The following is a 22,833-nucleotide window of genomic DNA, read 5'->3' as shown; positions in this document are numbered from 1 at the left end:
AGAAAGAGTGCGCCGTGACGGTGGTGAACGAGATTGACGGCGGGAGGAAGAAGATGAGCGCCAGTAGAAGGGTCTTGTCAGAGGTGTTGCAGGGTCAGATGTAGGCATAGAAGGTCAGGGTCAGGCATAGAAGGAGCATATGGAAAGGGTGAACTAGAGGGATGCGGGTGGTAGTCAGAAGAATAGCGTGTCTGATATGTCCAGCGGCTGAGGCAGTGGCAAGCGAAATGCCTGATGCGTTGGCAGATGCATATCGGCTTGTCGTCCATGGCGCCATTCGGACGGGTTGTGCTGTCCATAAGAGTAGTAAGAGGAGCGACGTTGGAACATGGGTGAAGAAAGGGGTTCAGAGTGCACGAGACGAACGCAATCAAGGCCGACATTGGACAATTCTTGACGGACGACGGCCTGTACCGAGGAGATTATCGCCGGAGAAGCATCGGATGACGGGAATGACGTGGTCACCGATTGTGCTGCTTCGACCTCGCGACTAGTGATGCGAGTTAAGTTGTCACATCGTGAAGGCTGGTGGAAGAGGCTGTCACAAGATGATGTAGCAGCTGTGTTGGGAGGATGCGTGATGTTTGGATACCCGGTGGCTTTTAGCTTGCTCGAGAAGGCTGTATTCCTTGAGGATCGGGTCGATTCTGGTGATGCTTTTAAAACACCAGTTGATTGAAGGCGTCCTCAGCAGTGCCTTGGAGGACGTGACTAACCTTCTCATCCTCCAACACGTTCGGTTCCGCCCTGCTACAAAGGGCCAGGACGTCGAGAGGGTGCGACACGTAGGACTTGGTCAATGTCTGCACACTTGTGGCAAGGGCGTTCGTTGCACTGAGTTGGTGACCACAAGCATTGCCAAAAAGGTCCCGGAGCTTGTCCTTGAAGATATCCCAGCTCCTGATCTCCTCTTCTTGAGTCTGGAACGATGACCATGGAGTGCCGTCGAGGTAGAAAAGAACCTTTGCAAGCAAAATAGTCGGATGCCACCTGCGACTATTGCTGACACATTTGTACAAGCGGAGCCACTCGTCAACATCGGGACCGCTGACTCCGGTGGAAACGCCAGGTTCTCGAGGCGGTGAAATGGTGACGTAAGTCATGGCTTCAGGCGTAGAGACTTGCGTAGACGATGTGCCGCCAGCAAGCGCCGAAGCACAATGGTGGCGTTGCGACCACTGCGAAGCTCCATGGCGGGTACGGGGAACGTTCACCTCCACCAAATAATGTTACGTGTAACTGATGCCGAAGGCTGTCTACAATTTGTTTACATCAGAGGCCAACGGAGGCCAAGATGGCGACGCTGTATCAAGCGGGAACACGTCGTCTTCCTCCGCTTCAGTGTAGGTACACTGTGGCGGCTGTTCCGTCTCAATATCTCGAAAGTGGTGTGATCGCAAGAATCCGCTCCAAGTGGATCCGCCTTCAGAACTCCCGGACTAGAATTATCAATTGCGATATGGGCCTTAAGGTAGTTAGTGGAAATGCTGATTACTGAATTGTTGTTGATTAGTCGATTACCCATTTCAATTTTTGTGCAAGTAATGTCCGCCTCTTCGAGTAGACCAGCTCATGAACTTAGAATTAGGCTGTTTGCCACAGGCAATCTGTTAAATTTTAACACGATAGCGTTACGGGCCCCATGTCGCAGAAAATCCGGTGCCGGCGTCGAAGTCGGCGTCCGTGGCGGAAAAATCATCCGCAACCACCGCATCCGCAAGGTGGTAGTGCAGGAGAAAATCATTCCGAACCACCCCGACCACGTAGGCCCTTGGTTGTGGTGCAAGGTGTTAATGTACAAAAATTGATTTTCTCACAGTGAAATCCGTCAGAAAAACGGTAAAGTACAACTTAAGCACAACCTACAGACGGTGGCGCGGGACTGTTATTTTAATGTACGAGAAAACATAATTCTGTTACGAGGAAACTCAAGCACCAACCTCTTTTGCCAGCATTTCTACCATAAGAACACCGGCTCACTCGGGTAACCTACCATAAGAACACCGGCTCACTCGGGTAGCCTACTTGCGAAAATCTTATCCAGATGGCGCTAACATCATTGGCAGGTTAAGGAGCCTAGATGCAACGCCGTGTATGGCAGGTCAAATTGGGACTTAGCCTGCCAAATACGTTTTGGACACGCGCGCGCGTCGGGGCAACTAGCAAAAAATTAATAAAATAATGAAAAAAGGTCCTAGGGCCTTCACATTTTAATATAAGACGACCTATATTGCCCCTGGAAAAACGTCTTCACAACAATGCGTTTCTTTTTAAAAGTGAAGGCGACTTTAAGGGGATCGGTGTAAGCTTGGTTTTTGTAAGCTGGCTTTCCCACGTTCTGTGTTGCAGTGAATGAAGCCTACTTGCCGGATGCGAACGAAGCCATGCGAACAGGTCCCGATAACGCTATCGCGTTCTACTCTTAAAGACGTAGCTTAAGCGTCCTCCAATTTTTTTGAAAGTGTTCGCTGGAACACGTGGTATATCATTGGTTTATGTCATATCTCTATATCATATGTTGAAATTCTATAAATCTGAAGTAATATAATTCTCACTCTGATTGCGATTCTGAAGCAATGCCTTCAGCTACCATGCACTGAACTAACCCATATAATAAGGGATGCATTTTCCAAATTATAGATTTACCTAACCTAACCACTGTTTGGGTTCAGTTACACAAATTGACACGTGTTGTGAAGTGACTAACTGCAACGTCAAATATGCCGACTTTGTTAGTTAGTTATTCTGCAGACAATATTTTATTTAGTTACCGTGTGCGTGATCTATTTGTTTCTGTTTCACTAGGTATGCTGGCGAAAGAACAACACATCGACCCGCACATCGACTACAAAATTGATGTCATGTTGGATTTCGGTAAGTGTGGCTTAATATCGCCAGAGCCCCTCTTGCAAAACGGTTGATGGTAGTACCGATCACTTGGTAATAAGGCTTTCCTGGAGTACAAATTTCTGTCGTACCGTTAATTATTTCCCTCGTGTAATGAGCATATTAGTTAGACGTGACATCAACGCTTGGTTTCGAAATTTTATAAGTTATTTAGGATAGTAGTGTGCGGAAATAATACGGCCATCGTATTATATGCGAGCGTTGTCACGCATATGCACGCTTAGTATGTTCAAATGAGTAGTCTTGAGCATACACTCTGCCTGTGCTTGCACTATTATTCGTGATTCTTTCATTCGCGAAGTTGATCTTTTTTATTACCTATCCTTATTTGTTGTGCAAAGCAAACTGGCATGAAATGAAAGGCCAGCGGCAACCGGCAGATGAGTAAGCAGTACCGGCAGGCACCCGCCCGGGCCGCTGTATCTTGAAAGCCACGTGCGTCGGGACAAAGTCGGCCGTGCGCTTTGTTTTCGCGGCTTAGTTCGCCTTAATGCGAGACGCAGCACGAAGGTCAATTCACTCGCTGCTTCTCCCGGGCTTCCTTACTACTCCGTTTGGACAGCGAGTTTCCGCGGTCATCGAGTGAGATGTGATCATGTTCGCTTGTTCGCGCGTGACACCATGCTTGTTCATTTAGTTAGTATATCCATGCTTACAAATTTTCACGACCGATAAAACTATTATGGCATCGCAAACGATGCTTCGCCTTTCGGGAGAAGCTGCCGACTTTGTTTCATAGGATAAAACTGCGTAATGTTCCAACCTAATGGTCAGACGGATCTGTCTCAATAAAATCAATAGACTTTTTCTAAAACTTATGTAATTTCGAAAGTAATACCTGTTGACGGGAATGCTGGATCAAAATGGAAAGTATTCGACAAAACTACTTTATCACTGCTTAGCCCAGAGCTTAACATTCAGTCCACACACTTTCATGGCGAACACCTGCGATATCCAATTATCCCGTCTTGCGTTAACTGATTGCAACTTGAGCCTGCGAATTTCCTAAGGTCATCACTCCACCTAGTTTTTAACACGAAAGTGTTTTATGCCGGGGTCCACCAAGACTTCACTGACGTATTTCCGTCACGGAAATACGTCATACGGAAATACGGAATGACGTTCTTACAATGTACACGAACATAATACAAAGAAAGAAACCAGAAGAAAAAGTTCCACAAACATGCAAAATTTGGAAATCGAACCCACGACCTCTCGGTCCGCGACGATAGATCGCCGAGCGTTTAACCCATTGCGCCACAAACGCATTTGCAGAGAGCTACACAGACGCGCCTTATATATCTAACACTCCTCCGTGTACCCGCGCTCTTGCTCGGGGCGGTGCCGCCGCCTACGAGCAGAAAAGAGAAGTACTGCATTATGACACTAACGCGCACCGACAGTGAACGCTTCGGTGGTCTGAGCACTACGACGCCTCGATGCCAGCATTCGAAGGGACGCTGGCATCAAGAAGCACTACCAACGCCACCTAGGTGGCGGCGTTCACCGTACTCAGCACAGCGGAGCGTGGCCTCCGCAATTAGCTCTGAAAATGTTTCTGAAGTTGATCGCGGAGGCTGCAATTACGACGCGCTGTACGCGCTGATTTGACTCGGTGACGATTCAGTTACGTGCTTTGTCTTGCGCGTTGTATTAGTGTGTCAGTTACGTGCTTCGTCTTTCGCGTTGTGCTAGCGTGTGCAGCGTAGTGCAGCTTCCATATGCACGACGGTTGCTCATGGTCATCGACGTTGGTAGTCGTGATGGAGGAGACGTGCCACCAGGCGTCAGCGTGGGTGCATCAACGCCTAAGGGCGCTTTAGCCACAAAACACCAATAGACATTATATATCAATGTGCAATAAACATTACACTACTTCTGTGAAGACACGTTTCACTTTCGTGTTCTATACCGATTCCTATATAAGAGGGATCAACCACATTTTTTTGACATCCTCGACTGCGCTTCCCTTCTCTTGGTATCCATTCTGTAACCCCAATGGTCCACCGGTTAACCATCCTATGCATTACATGGTACATATACCAAGCTTCAAAACGACGTTTGCAGGTTTGTGCCAACCCGAGGAACTCACATATCAAGGACAGCGAAGTTGTATAAGAAAATGCGTATGCTATTATAATTATTACTACTATTATTATTATTATTTGTGATGTTCCGGAGAAGAAGAAGAAAACTGAAGAGACAAGAGGGACATGGAGAGGAAGAAGGGAAGGAAACGTTCAAGATGGATCCTTGTAAATAATTGAGTGTGTTTTAACTCGTACTATATATTTGGCGCAGCCGACCATGTGGCTTGAAATAACGTTAGCAAGAAAAGCAGACGGGCAGGTGACCGTGAAGACCTACCATCTCGATGGCGAAGATCCAGTGCATCTTCAGGAATCATCGACCTCATCGGAACTGCTTCGCATCATCACTGAGAAAAGTCAACTGAGCGAAGAGGCCTTCGCCCAGAAAGGTGTGGTACGCATCAATGATTCTATGTCTGAATTCGAGACTATGTTTCCGGGACATTCAGATATAGATTACAAGAACGAGACTGAGCACACGAATAACGCCTTGCAGCAAGCACTGTTGCAACAGCAGACCATACAGTACAAGCAGCAGCAACGGATTATCAAAGCAGTTTGCGATTATCTTAAAGCCCAGAAAACTCACAGAGAAGACATTAAGAAGACGTGGGGCTTCCAATGCAGTGAACTTATGGCTCAGATGGTATGAATATATGCATGTACGCAAAACCAGTGGACGTCATCGGACGAGAAAGTGTGTAACATGTGCCGTTATTATCAGGCAACGCCAGAAAATGGTATGACATGTGAATCGCAAGCCAATGCTGTGATCCATGACACAAATGGAAAGAGAGCTTTCTTTCCGCTTTCGAGCGAAATATTGTCACGACTAAAGAAGACAATGAAGGGATGGACACGAGCGCAAGCATCTCTCTCGCCGAAGAAGTTAAAGTTGGCGCGGACAATTATTGCTGGGCCTTCAATATAGAGCCTGTGTTTGCTGTCGCACCACCGTCGTTCTGTGTGCCGTTTTTCGCATCTTGCGACACTGGTGGAAGTGCTGGGTACTCTCTGATGCCCGGAACTCCTGTGCGGAGTGCAACGCCCAGTTCTAACCCGCAACCAGTTCCTCCAGTGGACACTCCTGTCCACCGCTACAGTCGCCGACTGCGGGGCCTCAGCCCGGAGGTAATCTTCTTGGACAACTCCCCACCAACCGGACCTCTACCTAACGATATGGCAACAGCAGGACCTTCTCAGGTGACTCTGCAGCATCCTCAGACTCCCGAGACATTCCATGGTGATGTTTACGAGGACGTCGAAGATTGGCTCGCGCAATACGAGCGAGTCGCCAAGGCGAATCGGTGGACTGCAGAAGAAAAACTCTCACGCGTCTACTTCGCTCTGGCGGACAGCGCTCGTACGTGGTACGAGAACCGGGAAGCCACACTGACTTCCTGGAATGAGTTTCGACAGCAGCTTTCCACCACCTTCGCAAACAACGATCGTCGCGATTCTGCCCACCAACTAATCGAGTCGCGCATCCAGAAACCGAATGAGAGCGTCGCCATGTTTGCGGAGGACATGACACGCCTGTTCCGCCGCGCTGACCCAGAGATGCCGGAAGCAAAGAAAATCCGCCATCTGATGCGAGGCGTCAAGGAACAACTTTTCGCCGGTCTTCTTCGCAACCCACCGACAACCGTTGCGGAATTCATCTCGGAAGCTACGTCCATCGAACGAGCACTGCAACAACGTTGCCGACCCTTCGATCGCCCAGGCAACGCCTCGAGCAACGTTTCTGCTCTGGCTGCCGGCAATGAGCTTCGTGAGCTCATCCGGGAGGTTGTTCGTGAAGAGATTCGCAACCTCCTTGTGACCCCGCAGGAGTCAGTCGGGGCTTCTGTAGCAGAGGTTGTGCGACAAGAAATCAGGCAGGCATTCTCGTTGCCCGAATCCCTACCAGACCAACGGTCTCTGAACTACGCATCGGCTGTTCATCGTCCTCCTCCAGCAGCAGCCTACAACTCACAACCAATGGCTCGTGCTTTCAACGAGCCGGCATCCCCGCCGTACAACGCGCAGCCACTGACCACGCAACCTAGTGTACCTGTGGAAACATCGGCCTACTTCCCTCCGCAGACAACTACAGCTTGGCCGCAGAGGACGCCCACAAGTCGACCATTTGTTCGCAGGACGGAAATGTGGCGCACCGTCGACCGCCGTCCTTTGTGCTTTCATTGTGGAGAAGCCGGCCACGTTTACCGCTTTTGCCCGTATCGTGACCCCGGATACCAGAGCTTTCCACCCACCTTTCCTCGAGTTCGCTTCGAAAACAGGCGCTACGGTGACGATGTTGCTCCACAAGGACATCCGTTCACTCGTCGAACCCGCTCTCCGTCACCTGCACCGAGCTCTTCGCCGCAAGGTCGCAGTTACGCCGATGTAGTCAGGGGCGGCAGGTCCCCAAGCCCTCGTCGGGGAAACTAACAGAAGCGACCTTTGGGGGGGAGGTTGCCGACCGTCAAAATGCTTCAACACCCCCAACACTATCTGTGCAATCGGACAATATGCCTCTGCCGACCCCAAGGGAAGTCGTAAGTGCCGACCTCGCTGTTTTCATAGACGGACACCCAGTAACCGCGTTAGTAGATACTGGGGCCGATTTCTCAATAATTAGCCAGAAACTCTCCGATAACCTTAATAAAGTCAAGACGTCATGGACTGGTCCCCACATAAGAACGGCGGGAGGTCAATTGATGATCCCTACAGGCAAATGCACAGCCAGAATTGATATTGGTAACTCGACGTTTGTTGCAACTTTCGTTATATTGCTGGAGTGCTGCAGAGACGTGATACTGGGAATGGATTTTCTGCACGAATACGGCGCTATTATAAACATTCCGGACAGGTCGGTCACGTTTTGGATGAATGCAGATTTGGCCGTACCCTGTGTCGATCAGCGACGTGAGCATTTACGTATCTTCGAAGACGATGTGACCATCCCTCCGCACTCAAGCGCTCTTGTGCCTGTAACATGCGACTCGCCAAGGTGCTCCAGCATGATCGCCGAACAAATTCCTGGTCTGCTGTTTAGTCATGGCGTATCAGTTGCAAGAGGTGTAGTTGACATCACTCGCGGACAGACGGACGTCCTACTAACAAACTTTAGTCCTGAACGCCGGCATCTTACAAGAGGTATGGCAGTCGCGTACGTGGAAGAGCTGAATGAGGTTACCGACTGCATGACTGTTGAACAAGACGATTCCCCCGGTCTGCCGAACGTGCCTCTATCCGTTGATGTCGGCCCAAGTTTGCTACCTAAACAGAAAGAAAGACTCCTCGAGCTTATTGATGAGTTTCGGAACTGTTTCTCTTCGACGTCCAAAGTTGGCCAGACGCCACTGACCAAACATCGAATTATTACAGACGAAACGGCCAGACCGATACGGCAAAACCCATACCGGGTGGCAGCGCGAGAACGCGAAGCGATAGAAAACCAGGTACAGAAAATGCTCCAAGATGACATTATCCAGCCGTCGAAAAGTCCTTGGGCATCCCCGGTAGTGTTAGTCAAGAAGAAGGATGGCAGCTTGCGCTTCTGCGTCGACTACCGCAAACTCAACCAGGTCACTAAGAAGGACGTTTACCCGCTACCCCGCATAGACGATTCTCTTGATAGACTACGGCATGCACGCTATTTCTCGTCGATGGATCTAAGGAGCGGCTATTGGCAAATAGAAGTAGATGAAAGAGACCGCGAGAAAACAGCATTCGTGACACCTGATGGCCTCTATGAATTTAGGGTACTTCCCTTCGGCTTGTGCTCCGCGCCGGCAACATTTCAGCGGCTAATGGACACCGTTTTATCAGGACTCAAGTGGCAAACGTGCTTAGTATATCTAGACGATGTGATTGTATTCTCTGCGACATTTGACGAGCACTTGAGGCGACTACGTGCTGTTTTTCAAGCCATACGGTCCGCCGGTCTCACGCTTAAGCCGGAAAAATGCCATTTTGGCTTCGAAGAGCTTCTTTTTCTAGGCCATGTTGTCAGTAATGATGGGGTACGGCCTGATCCGGAAAAGATAGCTGCCGTTGAACATTTTCCTGTGCCATCCGACAAAAAGGCAGTGAGACGCTTTTTAGGCTTATGCGCATATTACCGGCGTTTTATTCAGAACTTTTCACGCATTGCGTCGCCGTTGACACGCCTCACCAGAGAAGACGTAGCATTCGTATGGGCTGACGATCAGCAGAAAGCATTCGACGAGCTACGGCAACGCCTTCAAAATCCACCGGTCCTGGGACACTTCGATGAAGACGCCCCGACAGCAGTTCACACCGATGCCAGCAATATCGGCTTAGGAGCTGTACTTGTGCAGTGGCAAGACGGCGCTGAAAAAGTAATAGCTTATGCAAGTAGAAGCCTTTCCCGCACAGAGGAAAATTATTCCACCACAGAAAAAGAGTGTCTTGCGGTGGTTTGGGCGGTGATCAAATTTCGCCCATATTTGTACGGCCGCTCGTTTGCTGTCGTCAGTGACCACCACTCACTTTGCTGGCTGACGAACTTAAAAGACCCATCAGGACGATTGGCACGCTGGAGCCTTAAACTTCAAGAGTTCGACATGACTATTGTGTACAAGTCAGGAAAGCGGCATACGGACGCCGACTGCCTTTCTCGTGCCCCATTCGAACCTGCAAGTACAGAAGATGACGACGCTACAGCGTTTGTTGCCGTTGTCAACACGACTACGCTTGCACAGCAGCAACGCGAAGACCCAGAATTGGAGCCCATTATTAGCTTCCTGGAGGGTCGCACTTCCACTCTGCCAAAACGCTTTGGAAGAGGAGTTCCATCGTTTTGCTTACGCAACGACGTCCTCTATAAAGTGAACTTTTCTCCGAACGGCAGCCCCTACTTGCTCGTCGTCCCACCATCTCTCAGGAATGAAATATTGCAGGCATGCCATGATGAAGCAACATCCGGCCATTTGGGCTTCACACGAACGCTTTACAGAGTGAGACAAAAGTATTACTGGCCAAGATTGACGGCGACCGTTCAACAGTACGTCCGTACATGCCTTGATTGCCAACGGCGGAAAGTGCCAGCCGTCAAACCAGCAGGCTTCCTCCATCCCATCGAAGTACCCAGAACTCCATTTGCACAAGTCGGAATGGATCTGCTAGGCCCATTTCCAACTTCTGCTACGGGACACCGATGGATTATCGTAGCCACGGACTATCTAACGCGCTACGCCGAAACCAAAGCCCTGCCGCGGGGAACGGCCAGTGAAGCAGCTCGATTTTTTATAGAGAATGTTGTACTGAGACATGGCGCCCCCACAGTATTAATAACTGACAGAGGAACTGCATTCACAGCCGAGCTATTGGGCACAGTTTTAAGACTTAGTGGCACATCTCATCGGCAGGCAACGGCGTACCATCCGCAAACGAACGGACTCACGGAGCGCCTCAATAAGACACTTGCGGATATGCTTTGCATGTATGTTGATGTGGAGCATAAAAACTGGGACGAGATATTGCCATATGTCACCTTTGCATACAATACGGCTCAGCAGGAAACAACGAGGATGACACCGTTCCGCCTTCTCCACGGTCGCGATGTCACAACCATGCTCGACGCAATGTTGCCGCATGAACATGGATGCGATGGCGTCGAAACTGATGCTGACTACATCACTCAGCGTGCTGAAGAAGCCCGACAACTTGCACGCATACGTATTCGTCGGCAGCAGGAGTACGATGCAGGGCGCTATAACCTTCGCCACCGAAGAGTCTCCTACGAGCCTGGAGAGAGAGTTTGGGTCTGGACTCCCGTTCGCCATCGTGGCCTTTCAGAGAAACTACTGCGGCGGTACTTCGGTCCGTATAAAGTCATACGACGTCTCTCTGATGTCAACTATGAAGTCGTTTCCGATAGTCCACATTCCTCAAGGCGTCGACGGCATACACCGGAGATTGTGCACGTCGTCCGGATGAAGCCTTATTTGTCCGAATGAAATCACTGCAGCGTACGCGTGGAAAGATCCTGGCGTCGTCACGATAAAGCATCGGGACGATGCTTTCTTAGAAGGGAGGCAATGTCACGACTAAAGAAGACAATGAAGGGATGGACACGAGCGCAAGCATCTCTCTCGCCGAAGAAGTTAAAGTTGGCGCGGACAATTATTGCTGGGCCTTCAATATAGAGCCTGTGTTTGCTGTCGCACCACCGTCGTTCTGTGTGCCGTTTTTCGCATCTTGCGACAATATGATTCACAGATGGGACGAGGCAATAGCATTGACACACAGAGAAGGGACACTTCTGGATTATTTTTTCGAGAAGAGACGACTACTTTACATTGCCGACCCTAGTCTTCCGGACTCTGCAGTCTGGCCGTTGATAATTCAAGGCATGACTTACGAATCGCAAATAGATGTTCGTGTGCAGTGTCCAACCTCCACGGATGACTTACTTGCTTGCCCTAATTACGTGTCTTGTGATTGTCTGATGCGTGGTTCCCGCAAACGGCGTCATACTTTATCATTGAGCACTGACGCACATGACGAAATGGCCGAATATTTGAATACCGAGTCTGATTGTTGTGGAAACATGGAAAATGTATACCTTTTGAAATCAAACCTTTTGTATGTTCAAACGATGGGTAAATGGAAAAAGTGTGGACTCGCTGGTAGATACTGGAACATCCGTAAGCCTGGTAAATCAGGAACTTGTCCAAGCGAGCAAGGCGTATGAAGGAAGGATAGTTAATGTTCGAAGCTATGATGGAAAAACTAAAATGTTGCAACATTGGACGGAAGTGGAAGTTGTATTTGGTGGGCATCTCCTAAAAGTGGAAGCACTTGTCATGCCGGGTGTGGACTTCGTGTTTATTTTATCTAGGCCTGATATGAAGCGATTGAAGATGAATGTTTCTTGGCGAGACGAAGTGACCATTGACGGATCAGTTATAAGCCTCATTTGTGTGGAATTCCAAATCCCCATCGAACAGTTAGAAGTGCTGATGAGGTACTGGCAAATTTTTCTGAACTTATTTGTGTTGAGACGTACCCGCCAGCAGCAGATGTACTTGAGGTACCTTTTAAGCTTCATGACGTCACAGTAGTGCGAAAAAAGCCGTACAGTCTCTCACACGAGAAAAAGATCTGGCTAAATGCCGAACACCGGCAAATGTTAAATGCCGGTATTAGAAGGCCTTCAACATCCGCATTTGCGTCGCCAGTCACCATAGTACCGAAAGACGATGGCTCATTTCGCCTTTGCACAGATTGCCGGCAAATAAACGGGCAGACTGATCTGTTTCCCTTTCCCATGCCCCGAATAGACGAGACCATCAATGAAACTGGAGGATCAAATTTTTTCTCTTGGATTGACATCTGTAAAGGATACTGGCAGGTGCCACTACAAGAAGACTACAAGCAGTACACTGCTTTTGTAACGCATTTCGATGTGTACGAGTACAACCGCTTACCATTCGGTTGGAAGAATTCTGGAGCTTGGTTTCAGAAAATGATGAATGGCATTCTTGATGAGTTCCTGGGAAAGTTTTGTAACGTATACATGACGACATCATCATATACTCACGTACAAGAGAAGAACATGAACTCCTTTCGCAGTCGTTGGTATCGACCTGTATGGACCACTACCCTTATCGGCTGGCGGTAAGCGATGGATTGTCACAGCTCTAGACCACTTGGCACGGTACGCGGAAACAGCCGCACTACCTTCCGGTTCTGCAGCGGAGGTTGCATCCTCTTTCTTGGAAGTCATCTTTTCACGGCACGGAACCCCACGTATCCTTTTGATTGACGGCGGCAGGACCTTTCTGTCTAAACTTCTCGACGATGTTCTCTGTGCGTCTAATACTAGCCTTAAAACGACTTCCAGCTACCACCCATGAGCATGAACAAGAAAGCAAGAACGGCAACTCAAAGTGATTGGATATTATTCCTCCACGTTCTCAAAAGCCCAGGAACATTACACGACCACAGAAAAAGATGCTCTCGCTGTTGTGATGACACTCCGATATTTCAGAAGCTATATCGAGCTTCTCGCAAGCTTTCACACCCACACACAGCCTACGCCATGCGGCGACGATGTTATCGTGTTTGAAGTTTGTACGGAAGATCGCGGCGATGACGACGGCGAGGGCAGAAATGCGCTTGGAGTGTCCATATCATTGGTACCGCAATAAAATACACCTATTTTATTGCGATAGCCATTATATGGACACTTCAACCGGATTTCTGCCCTCGCCGTGAGGTTCCCTATAAAGTCGAAAGGCGATAAAATCGTCGCCGCGCGCCTATGCTCGAGGGAAAGCGCGCGAGGGACGCGCGCTATCACGCAGAGCAAACGCAGGGTAGAAAGCAAACGCGACCGTCGCGCGAAAGGCCGTGGGGGTATGGGAAGGAGGGAGGCGGGGCAACGCTGTGCTGCGGCACGAAATGCCTATCTTGCAACCGGGCGCAAGGGGAACAGGCCACTCAATCTCCAACGCGAAAGCAAGAAAGCAGGAAGGCAGCGCGGCAGGGAGGGGGGGGGGGCGGCTTCTACTCTGCCAACAACTGCGCTGGTACTTTGCCCAGCTGTGACGGTCATCCGCAACGTCTCTTATTTTCACATGGCTCTGACCTTTGTATGCGCTGTGCATTCGCCGCTCAGTTTGCGTTGAAGCGATAGACCGCATGAATCTTCACCCGCTGCGGCGGCCGCGCTTGCTGCCAGCGTTTTGACAGTTGTTGTCTGCGGTCATTCAGTGTGATCTATTATGTTTGCTTGCGCGCTGACACCACGCTTGTTATTTCAGTTAGTAAACGAATGTGTCCAAGTTTATACAGCCGATAAAACTACTATCCCAACTCCGAATAGCTCTCTACTAATTTGCTATAGCAATTGATGCTTTGCCTTTCAGGCAGAACTGCGACATTTTTTTAATGTCATTAGAATGTTGATAACTTTCGTCGCTTGCTTTTGCACAACACATGTGAAACATTTGCGACGTTCTGCTTTCCAGTAATTACTTTCTGTGTTTATTTTGTTACGAAAGATGCACCTGCGAAACGCAACCGAAACTCCTTTCAGGCAGGTTAATAAAGTAAATTACTTAATGCACTTGGAGTTTTGCCAACTAAAATTTCAAAGATTTCGACGTCCGGAAACTTTATTTCGTGAAAGAAATTACGTGGTGGAAAAGTCGTGTTAGCACTCAATAAACTCCGTAATGCCCATGGCAATCAGGTCTTATAAGGCCTGTGCGATGGCAGCGGAGGCACAGAGATGCCCTACGGGCACAACGGCGTATGCCGCACCCTGGACGATGCGCAGCTGGTGAGGTAGTTCTTTTACCGTGATGCTAGCTGTGAGCTTAAGCGTCACGCACTTTCTCGCATAACTTTTGTCGATGCGAGCTTGTTCTCGCGACCCTTTCTTTGAGATGTCCTTCAATTTGCCGAATGGTTTAGCGCAACCTTGAGATCTTGATCTTGCACATTCTTTAAGAACCAGTAGAGCTTGAATTGCATATCTTGGCTGCTAGGCTCGACGACTATGCATCACTCTCCTTTCGTCTTCACATCGGTATGGTCGTTAACGTATCATACATCGTAGACTGAGTTGCATGCCTCAAATGGCAGTATTAAGCAATGGTAACTGAAATTAAAATCCATAGTGGCCTTTTTGATAAGCTGGAGGGAAGTTTCAGTTGTAGATATTTCAATAAACTAAATATTAGCTGATTACTTACTGCAATAATTCATTTTAACACGAAAATGTTTAGGCTGAGGTCCACCATCAACTTCTTGTAACGGATGTGACGTCGGCTCGAACGCGAAAAGCATGCTTTTTGACAGGGAGTGCGCCGCGGTTTAGCAGCGGAGAAGCGAAGTACTGTATTATGACACTAACGAGCGCCGACAGTGAGCACTTCCGTAGTCTCAGTGCAGCGAAGGCTCCAACGCGGTGTAGCCGGGTTTAGGCTGTGTAGGCCTTCTGCTGAGGTTGCGACGTAGTTTCCGCACATGGTTTCCTTTCACGTCGGATTTGGCCGTGACGCCTCGTCCCCTTGCAGTGCATCTTTAACATGCATTAGCCGTGCTTACACGCCACCTACTGCCTCTCTTGCGATGGCACCAACTAATAAAACTACTCCGTTAAGCGGAGCAGAAAGGCAACGACGTCGACGGTGAATCTCGCTTTGGTCTGGCGAGAGACACGTCAGCGTGAAGCAGAACCCTTTCGGGCGTTTTCGGTGCACGCTGCAAACTCTGCTACTCGCATTCCTGAAGCTGGGCGTGTCACAACACAACTGGCTGCTGTATCTAAGACTCGCGTTACCTAAAACTGCCTACATATATTTGCGTCCGACGAGGATGAGTGCTATGGACGCTACTATGCCTTGTAATATTAAACTATTTTTGCTACACATTTACCTTTCCCTGTCTATTCAATGTCACATATTTTGTTAAACTAACAAAGCTTTATTTTTTTTCACTCTCAGCACATTTAACGAATGTAAGTTTCATCTATTTTTAGCTCCGACCCCCGATGATGCAACTAACACAGCAGGACCATCAAAAGGATATAATGGTGAGTACAGCACATACCACGTTTCGGTGGCAGCATTCATCCAAATACAGCGTTCACCTGGCGAAAACGTGGTTCTTCAGATCGAGTTATTGTCAAGCTTCCAGCGCGTCGTAGCTGAGGTTCGTTCGCCCTTAACCCTTTAACTGGTAGCTGAACAATATTGTTGACGTAACAAAAGTATCTGCAAAAACTCGACGAATACAAATATTAGTCTGTGCCTTTGAATTTACTTGTATTTATGTATCTGCTCCACAGTGGTACTCAATAAAATGTAGAGCGTGAGAAGCAGCACAGGTATTGGACAAAAAACCTGAATGCTTCGTCGTTATCTTCTTAGTGCACGTGGGGGTCATATGCTCGCCAATGCGATTTTTTTTTCAATTTTTTAAGCAAGCTCTTGTTTATTAACTTCACAAAGGTACATCTCAAGACCACACATTCACCTTGCCAAAGCTAATGGCACGGTTCAGTTTTGGACAATACATTTACCTTTCACCACCTGGTCAACAATAATTTTGACCTACTGTATCTCGCTTTGTTTTTAGAGAAACAATTTGACACTCCAATTGGTATGTATTTGAGCAAAGTAAAGAAGAACTAAAGCAATAAAACCATTGTAGGTCAAGTCTTTCTTATCTTGCCAGTTAAGGCGTTAATAGGGTTTTGGTACATTTACCTGAGATTTTTTTTTTTGCAAGCTCAATATAATTCAGTAACATATGTGTCATTTGGAGGCCGTCTCTTACGTTTACTAGAAATGTAAAAACATATTAAGCCGTAAGTAGAATATAGAACGCTGAACACTAAACTTGATGTCATAGAAGAAATATTTTGTAATCATTGGTTAATTTTTTTATATTTCGGATTACAAACATATTTTTCATTTAACAAAAACCTTGCACAAAAGTAGCTACAGCGGAGTGTCAGTGCCTACTGCTTGTTATTATAACGCATGTGCAGATTATTTAGTAAGGATGCCTTTACGATGTACATATAAAAGGAAACTGTATAGTTGTACTATTCATGTGAGCATATTGCGAAACTTACAATTTGACGCTTTAATAAAGGTATATAGAGACCCATTTGACATGGGTCTCTATATGTCTTTGTCTTAGGCTCAGAAAAAAGTTAATGCTCATTATATTGCGTCCAGCAGCTGCACTGCAAAAACACTTTCGGCTTTAGGATGATGCCAAGGGTAGGATGATCCCCTTATTAGCGTCTGCTACAACATATTATGTTTTTGAAAATCAAAATATTCTCGCATAATAACCGGAAATATCAAGCTGCTTGTTAAAGTTGTTGAGCTGTATGTCAAAATAAATTCTCAAAAGTATTCTATAGCCACGTAAGATTTCCGGACAGTTTACGGCGCCGGCAGGTACTTAAGAAATGGGTATTTTACTAAGCCTGCAGGATGTATGCTTTTTATCTCATTTAGGTACTGGCATCTCGGGTGCCCCACGTTTCAAAGCTGGTATGGGCATCCTATTGAAGTGCGGTGAGTGCAGCTGCACGTTTCCTTTAGAAATAAACTATTATGGACCACAAAAGGGCTGCACTACAGAAGTGAGAAACTTTACTTGTTCTTGCAAAACGAAAAACTGCTATATGGACCACATTAAGAAGTGCCTAGAAAATATGGCTTCCGGAAAATGTCAGTCAGAAGGACTGCGATCCTATTGCCTCTAATCGCGCAATAAAGGCCTGGTTATCAAGCTCTGCACTTGCAATGTCTCTTCTTGACTTCAACGCCATATTTTTCAAGCAATATAACACACATATGAAGGCATTCCTGCTGTCCAAAGGCAGGGATGTATTCCCGTTGAGGGTGTTTCCGTTTGAGGAAGTTTAATTAGCAAGCCATTAGCGTCTCTTGACGGTCACAGATTCGCTTACTGCGCATAATCGAGGGGCAGTTTGTGCCATGGGTGGCATCAGCGCATATATTTCGCAGACCACAGCAATAAGAAGGTATTCATAAGAACCTCCCGTTTCACCTATCCGGGCCGCATCTCTTTCCGCAATAAATGAACGGCGAATTTGCGGAAATCCGCTCATGCTTTCTGCCTTATGTGATGTTAAACCACGTTTCGTATCACAGAATGTGCGACTTTAAGGGAATGATCGCGCCAGCATGCATCAACGTCAACGTTTTCAACGTGCTCGCTCAAAAGGAACTTTGGTGAAATGTGTACCAATAGCATGACTCCGGAGCGCAAACTTTGTGCTTCTATTACACTTCTGAAACTTCAAGTGCTCTATTCTATGCGCGGATATTAGAACTTAGAACTACAAAAATTGTAATGCCTCAGAAAGAACAAATTTTCATGTCCTTAAAATTTTTTATTAGTATTTGCTGATCTCCTATCAGTTGATATTGTGGAGGATGACGTACTAGTAGCCGCAGACCCACCGACATGACAAGCAAAATGTTTGTAATTAATTGACATTTCCTTCGAGGGCCCTATCAGTAGTTAAGAGTTCCCGTTTTTTCCTCGCGATCGTGCGCATGCTTCTTTTCGTTCTTCTTGACACACATGATCTTGCGATAAAAACAATATACGCCTGCTGCGACGTGCATTTCATTACACAGTTGAAGCGTCTAGAGTTTTTTAGTAGGCCTAGTTGTAATAAAAAATTGTTGCTTCACTTTGAAGGAACGGACGTGATCATCTCTACTTCTAAAATTCTCCATGAGCTTCTATATAGGGTGTGTTCCAACTTCTGGCCAGCATCGGAGACTGTCTACGTAGTCAGCTAAGGAGACAGCCAAGACAGCTTCGAGGCCATGTAATGGAAGGCGTTTCGAACCGTCTGGATGACGTATAGAAGGCGCGTCTTCGACGAGACGCCACCTCGCGGCGGCAAGGAAACGTTGATAAAAGCACGCATTATTTCTGTATTTTGTGTCCTTGCACCTGCAAAGCTACGAAAAACACGATGTGACTTACATTAAAGGCGTAGGAAAGCACGTCTACGTTTTCTTGTGCGCAGACGATCTTCCTGTCGCTTCCAAGCATCTTGCTTGCCGCCATCTTGTTTGGACAGGAAAGTAGCCTGCATCGTTTCTGACTTTGATGCTGTCTTCGCGAAGCTGTCTACTTTGACGCCTTCGTGAGAATTGGAACGAGACTTAAGATGGCTGCTGTCCACTTAGCCGTCTACTTTGCCGTCTTAGGCGAGTATTGGAACACAGCCATAGTTGTCGGCGTAAAGTCCCAGAATGTACGATCACGACATCGCTTGCCTCTAACTCACTTTCTAGTCTCGCGGCTATAAATCAACAGATTGTAGTTGCACCAGGTATTCCGTTCTTCATCGCTTCCAGAAGTTGCCTCTTAGAAGCATTCGCTAGGAGTTTCGACGAACGGCATTTGCTCACCTCGAGTTACCTATGGCTTCAACTGTGTGGTATGGTACTCTAGTATGCCGATTTCCATGCAATAGATTGGCTGCCACCAAAGGGCACGCTTCGACGGTCTCGACAAAAATAAGAGTCCTGGATTTGACAGCTGCTTCCACTTCTGTCAGAACTGCATGATTTCTTCAAAGTGCAGTCACGCTTTGCCGAGAATTTTAGGCAGTGGTGCATTCAGTGATTGGAGCAATCACTCCAATCATTCACCCCCACTGACGGATATTCTGCGTTATAAACTTCCGTGAAGTCTTGTTGCCGCTGTCCATTTGTACGAACATGTGAGTGGTTCGATAGCTCCGCCCATTGTAAGAATAGAAAACACTAGATAGTCATCCCAGGACGACAAGCCGCGGCAAGCAGGCTATATGCCTGAGGGGTTATGCTGGAGATAAGCGCCATGTGGAGTGCTCACGAACGAGCACACGTGAAAAGCACAGCCTAACACTTTGCGTCTCCGGCTTGTGTCCATGATAAAAGCGGGATGGTGTTGCCGGAACCCGCAAGTTCCTAAGGGCGTGGCGGCATCATCCGGCGACTTGGTAAAGGTGCGGTGGGAGCAATTCCTGGGCTGTGCCATGAATTGTTTCTACACCCAGCTGCCATTCATCACTTCTTCAATAGCATACGCTGTGGGTAAATCCAGTTTCAATCTCTAAGTTGCGTCAGCGTGTCGCGTACGCCCCCATGTGCGATCTGGTGAAAAGCTCTTAGAACCGCCAGCATTGAGTAAGAATGAATTGCTGAGTGTATACAGCTTGGGTGATTCAATCGTTGCAGTAAATTCATCAGCTGCAGACATCAATCGACTCTCTGAATGCCATCTGTGTCCTTGGATGAGCGGAGGTCGGCGATACGGAAGACGGATTCTATTGGTCGTCCTCTTATTATGCAGTTGGTTTGTGTCATAAGTTGTGATTTTGGGTGTATTTAACCCAGTAGTGCTCGGCACACAGGACTTCTGTCGCCGTCAGATAGCCAATTTCTCGTCTCATGTGTAGGCAGCCGTCCATAAGTCCCAACACCCAAGCTTATTTTAAAGCAATTCTGGGGTTTTGCCTGCCAGAACCACGATCTGATTATGAGGCACGTCGTAGGACTCCGGAATAAGTTGGACCACCTGGGATCCTTTAACGAGCACGAAAATCTAAGTAAACGTGTGTTTTCGCATAACGTTCCTATCAAAATGCGGCCGCGTGGCCGAGATTTGATCGCATGACCTCGTGCTTAGCACCACAGCCTCTAAGCAACGAACGACGGCGGGTGCCCAATCTTTCATCCTCAACAGGCGCTGAAGCTATATCTGAAATGCTCAAAGTTTATATTTGAGCTGAATAGTTTTGTAGCACTCTTTGCCTCGGGGTCTTCCCTGCGTCTCCTCTGGACATAAATAAAGTTATTTCATCACTCACTTCTTGCGTCGGGCCCTGGGCCGCAGGCCACAACTCGCTCCACGTGCAGCGCCCGTCAAGGAAGAGGAAGTTAACTCCCGGCCGAGCAGCGTGTGTAGCTCGGATAATAACCACGAAGGCTCTATATGTATTGTTACGAGGAAAAGAAGTAAGAAATATATTTACACTGTATTTACAATAATGGCAGCAGCTGACACGTTGACGGCGGCTATCATTTCCCACAAGTCAGAGTCCGAGCACAGCAGACTCCAGCAGCTCCTCACAGCTACAGAACTCGGTGACAGTCACCCTTTACAGCTCCTTCGACGCATGCGCTAGCTCTTGGTGGAGTCGCCGCCTTTCAACAGGACAAGCTGCTGCGTGAGTTATTCCTCCAGCGCCTCCTGCAGAACATGGTCCCTGTCGTCGCGGCTGCCGATGATGTGCCATAACAAGCTCGCTGAACTGGCTGACTGAGTCGCGGACTACTCGCGGGCCCCTAGCCTCAGAGCCGTTACCACTCCGCCTCCGGCTACTGCCACAGCCCTTGCGCTCGCGGACCTGGAGGACCCTCTGGACGCCCTTGTCAGACGTCTCGATGACCTCGCGCCCTTGTCACGCCGATCTTTGTCGAGGTTCCGGTCTCGCAGTCGCTCCCCGGCCCCCCGCTCTCCCCGGAGCTTCAACCATCCGACGCGCTAAGATACGGTTCGTCTTTGGCTGTGTGCGGGTACCACCACGTATTGGGCACATCTGCTCGCAAGTGCACCCATCAGTGCTCCTGGTCGGGAAATGCTGCGACCGGCCAATGACGATGGCAAGTGGTACTGGTCGAACGACATGCCGCCTAGCTATTCTACGTTTCTGACAAGATCAGTGGCGATTGCTTTCTTGTCGACACAGGAGCCCTAGGTTAGCGTCATACTGGGCAATTGTGCAGGCCTGCCCGCTCCAAGTGATGAACAACTCCGCCATCCGCACGTGCCAAGGAAAGTTCCTGGCATCTGGAGACCATGTGGGGATTACCGCGCCTCTCAACGCCCACACCTTACCTGACCACTATCCACTTCCTCACATACAAAACTTCACATCGAATTTGGCTGGGTGCACGATCTTCTCTAAGGACGACTTAGTGAAAGCTTATCATCAAATTTCTGTGGAGCCCGCTGACGTTCCGCAGACTGCCATTACCACCCCTTCCGGCTTTTTCGACTATGTGAGGATGCCTTTTGCATAGCGCAACGCTGCACAGACTTTTGAGTGCACTATCAACGAGGTCAAGCGATGTCTCGACTTCGTTTTACGCCTATCTGGATGATCTCCTCGTCGCAAGATCATCCGGCCCCGAGCATGAACCTCACCTGCTGAGCCGTTTTCTTTAAGTGGACATTGATTGCACTAAACAGGGAGATGGGTAGGCTACGTAAAACAAGGAATTTGAATCATTAATATCAACTCGAAAGTGCACCAAGGCGGCCGCTCCGACACTTTTGTGCGTGAAGGCATACATTTTAGCGAGCATGTACCTGCTCCGGGTGGTTGGTTCTTTGGCGGGGCTCCAGGCACTCAGGAAGGTAGAATAAGTACTGAATTTAAAGACGCAAAAACAAGGAGCATAATTAATGCTCGGGGAGTTAAGAAACAACGCACAAAGAATAAGTAAAGATATTGTACAGTTCGTTAGATAAACCTTCAGGGAGGTTAAAAGCAGGATATACGAATCGGAATTCAAACGCTGCTGAAGCACGAAGCTATATAAGATATTATAAATGTCAAACACCATCTATCGACTTATTGCAAAGCACCATCCACCATCTTGCCTATGGCATGCAAAACGAAACTGCTCACTCGACGGCATCACTACACGCACGGCCGCTGCGTTCACCCGTGTTCTTTGGTGGCCTCCTACTACACACTAAACATAAAAATACCCAGATGGGCGTTTTTCACTTGCCCTCTAGCGCATTCGCATCTGCACATGTTTTTCTCCCATTGAATAGGCATACGATAAAACTCCCCATTTAGGTGGGCATTCCTTCAACAATGGGAGTACCGTAATATGCCCACATTACCCCCATTTGAATGAGAGGTTTTGCGGGCCACAATAGGAGTTTATTCATCTCCAAATGGGAGCATTTGCGATGAAATTGGGGCGGCATTTAGGGCCTTTTTGTATTATTAGAGAGTTTATGGATGGAATTAAAGGCATTTCAGTTCATGTGGGGCGAGCACGAAGCGAAAGGCTTGGTGGCGCGGGTTGCCCGTTTACACAGTACCATAACGAAACACCACAGGGCGAAATGTCGGACGCCGGCGATCGAGGCTCAAGGTAAAGCGGCCGTCCGTGGAGCTGCCGCCCGAGCAGGCATTTCGCCAACACGAATACCGCCGCTTGGAGTAATCGCCGGTGTCCGACACTTTAGCCTGCTGTGTTCCGTCTGCCACTGTGTAAGCGCGGCGTCTCGCCAC

At 48.2% G+C, this 22,833-nt stretch overlaps 1 protein-coding gene across 2 annotated transcripts in view; it reads left to right on the top strand.

Annotated features, from left to right (window-relative positions):
- Nucleotides 1-17,279, top strand: part of LOC119450571 (uncharacterized) — a 68,145-nt gene extending 50,866 nt beyond the window's left edge. For both annotated transcript variants that reach the window (XM_049665986.1, XM_037714077.2), the window contains exons 3-5: nucleotides 2,806-2,874; nucleotides 15,502-15,555; nucleotides 16,997-17,279. In XM_049665986.1, coding sequence (XP_049521943.1) covers nucleotides 2,806-2,874; nucleotides 15,502-15,555; nucleotides 16,997-17,050 — 177 coding nt within the window. In that variant the 3' untranslated portion in view covers nucleotides 17,051-17,279. The remainder of the gene's footprint in view (nucleotides 1-2,805; nucleotides 2,875-15,501; nucleotides 15,556-16,996) is intronic.
- The last annotated feature ends 5,554 nt before the right edge of the window (nucleotides 17,280-22,833 follow it).

Source organism: Dermacentor silvarum, chromosome 4, assembly GCF_013339745.2.
Source record: "Dermacentor silvarum isolate Dsil-2018 chromosome 4, BIME_Dsil_1.4, whole genome shotgun sequence".
NCBI classification, from domain to species: Eukaryota; Metazoa; Arthropoda; class Arachnida; order Ixodida; family Ixodidae; genus Dermacentor; species Dermacentor silvarum.
This window is presented reverse-complemented; position numbering and strand designations above follow the sequence as displayed.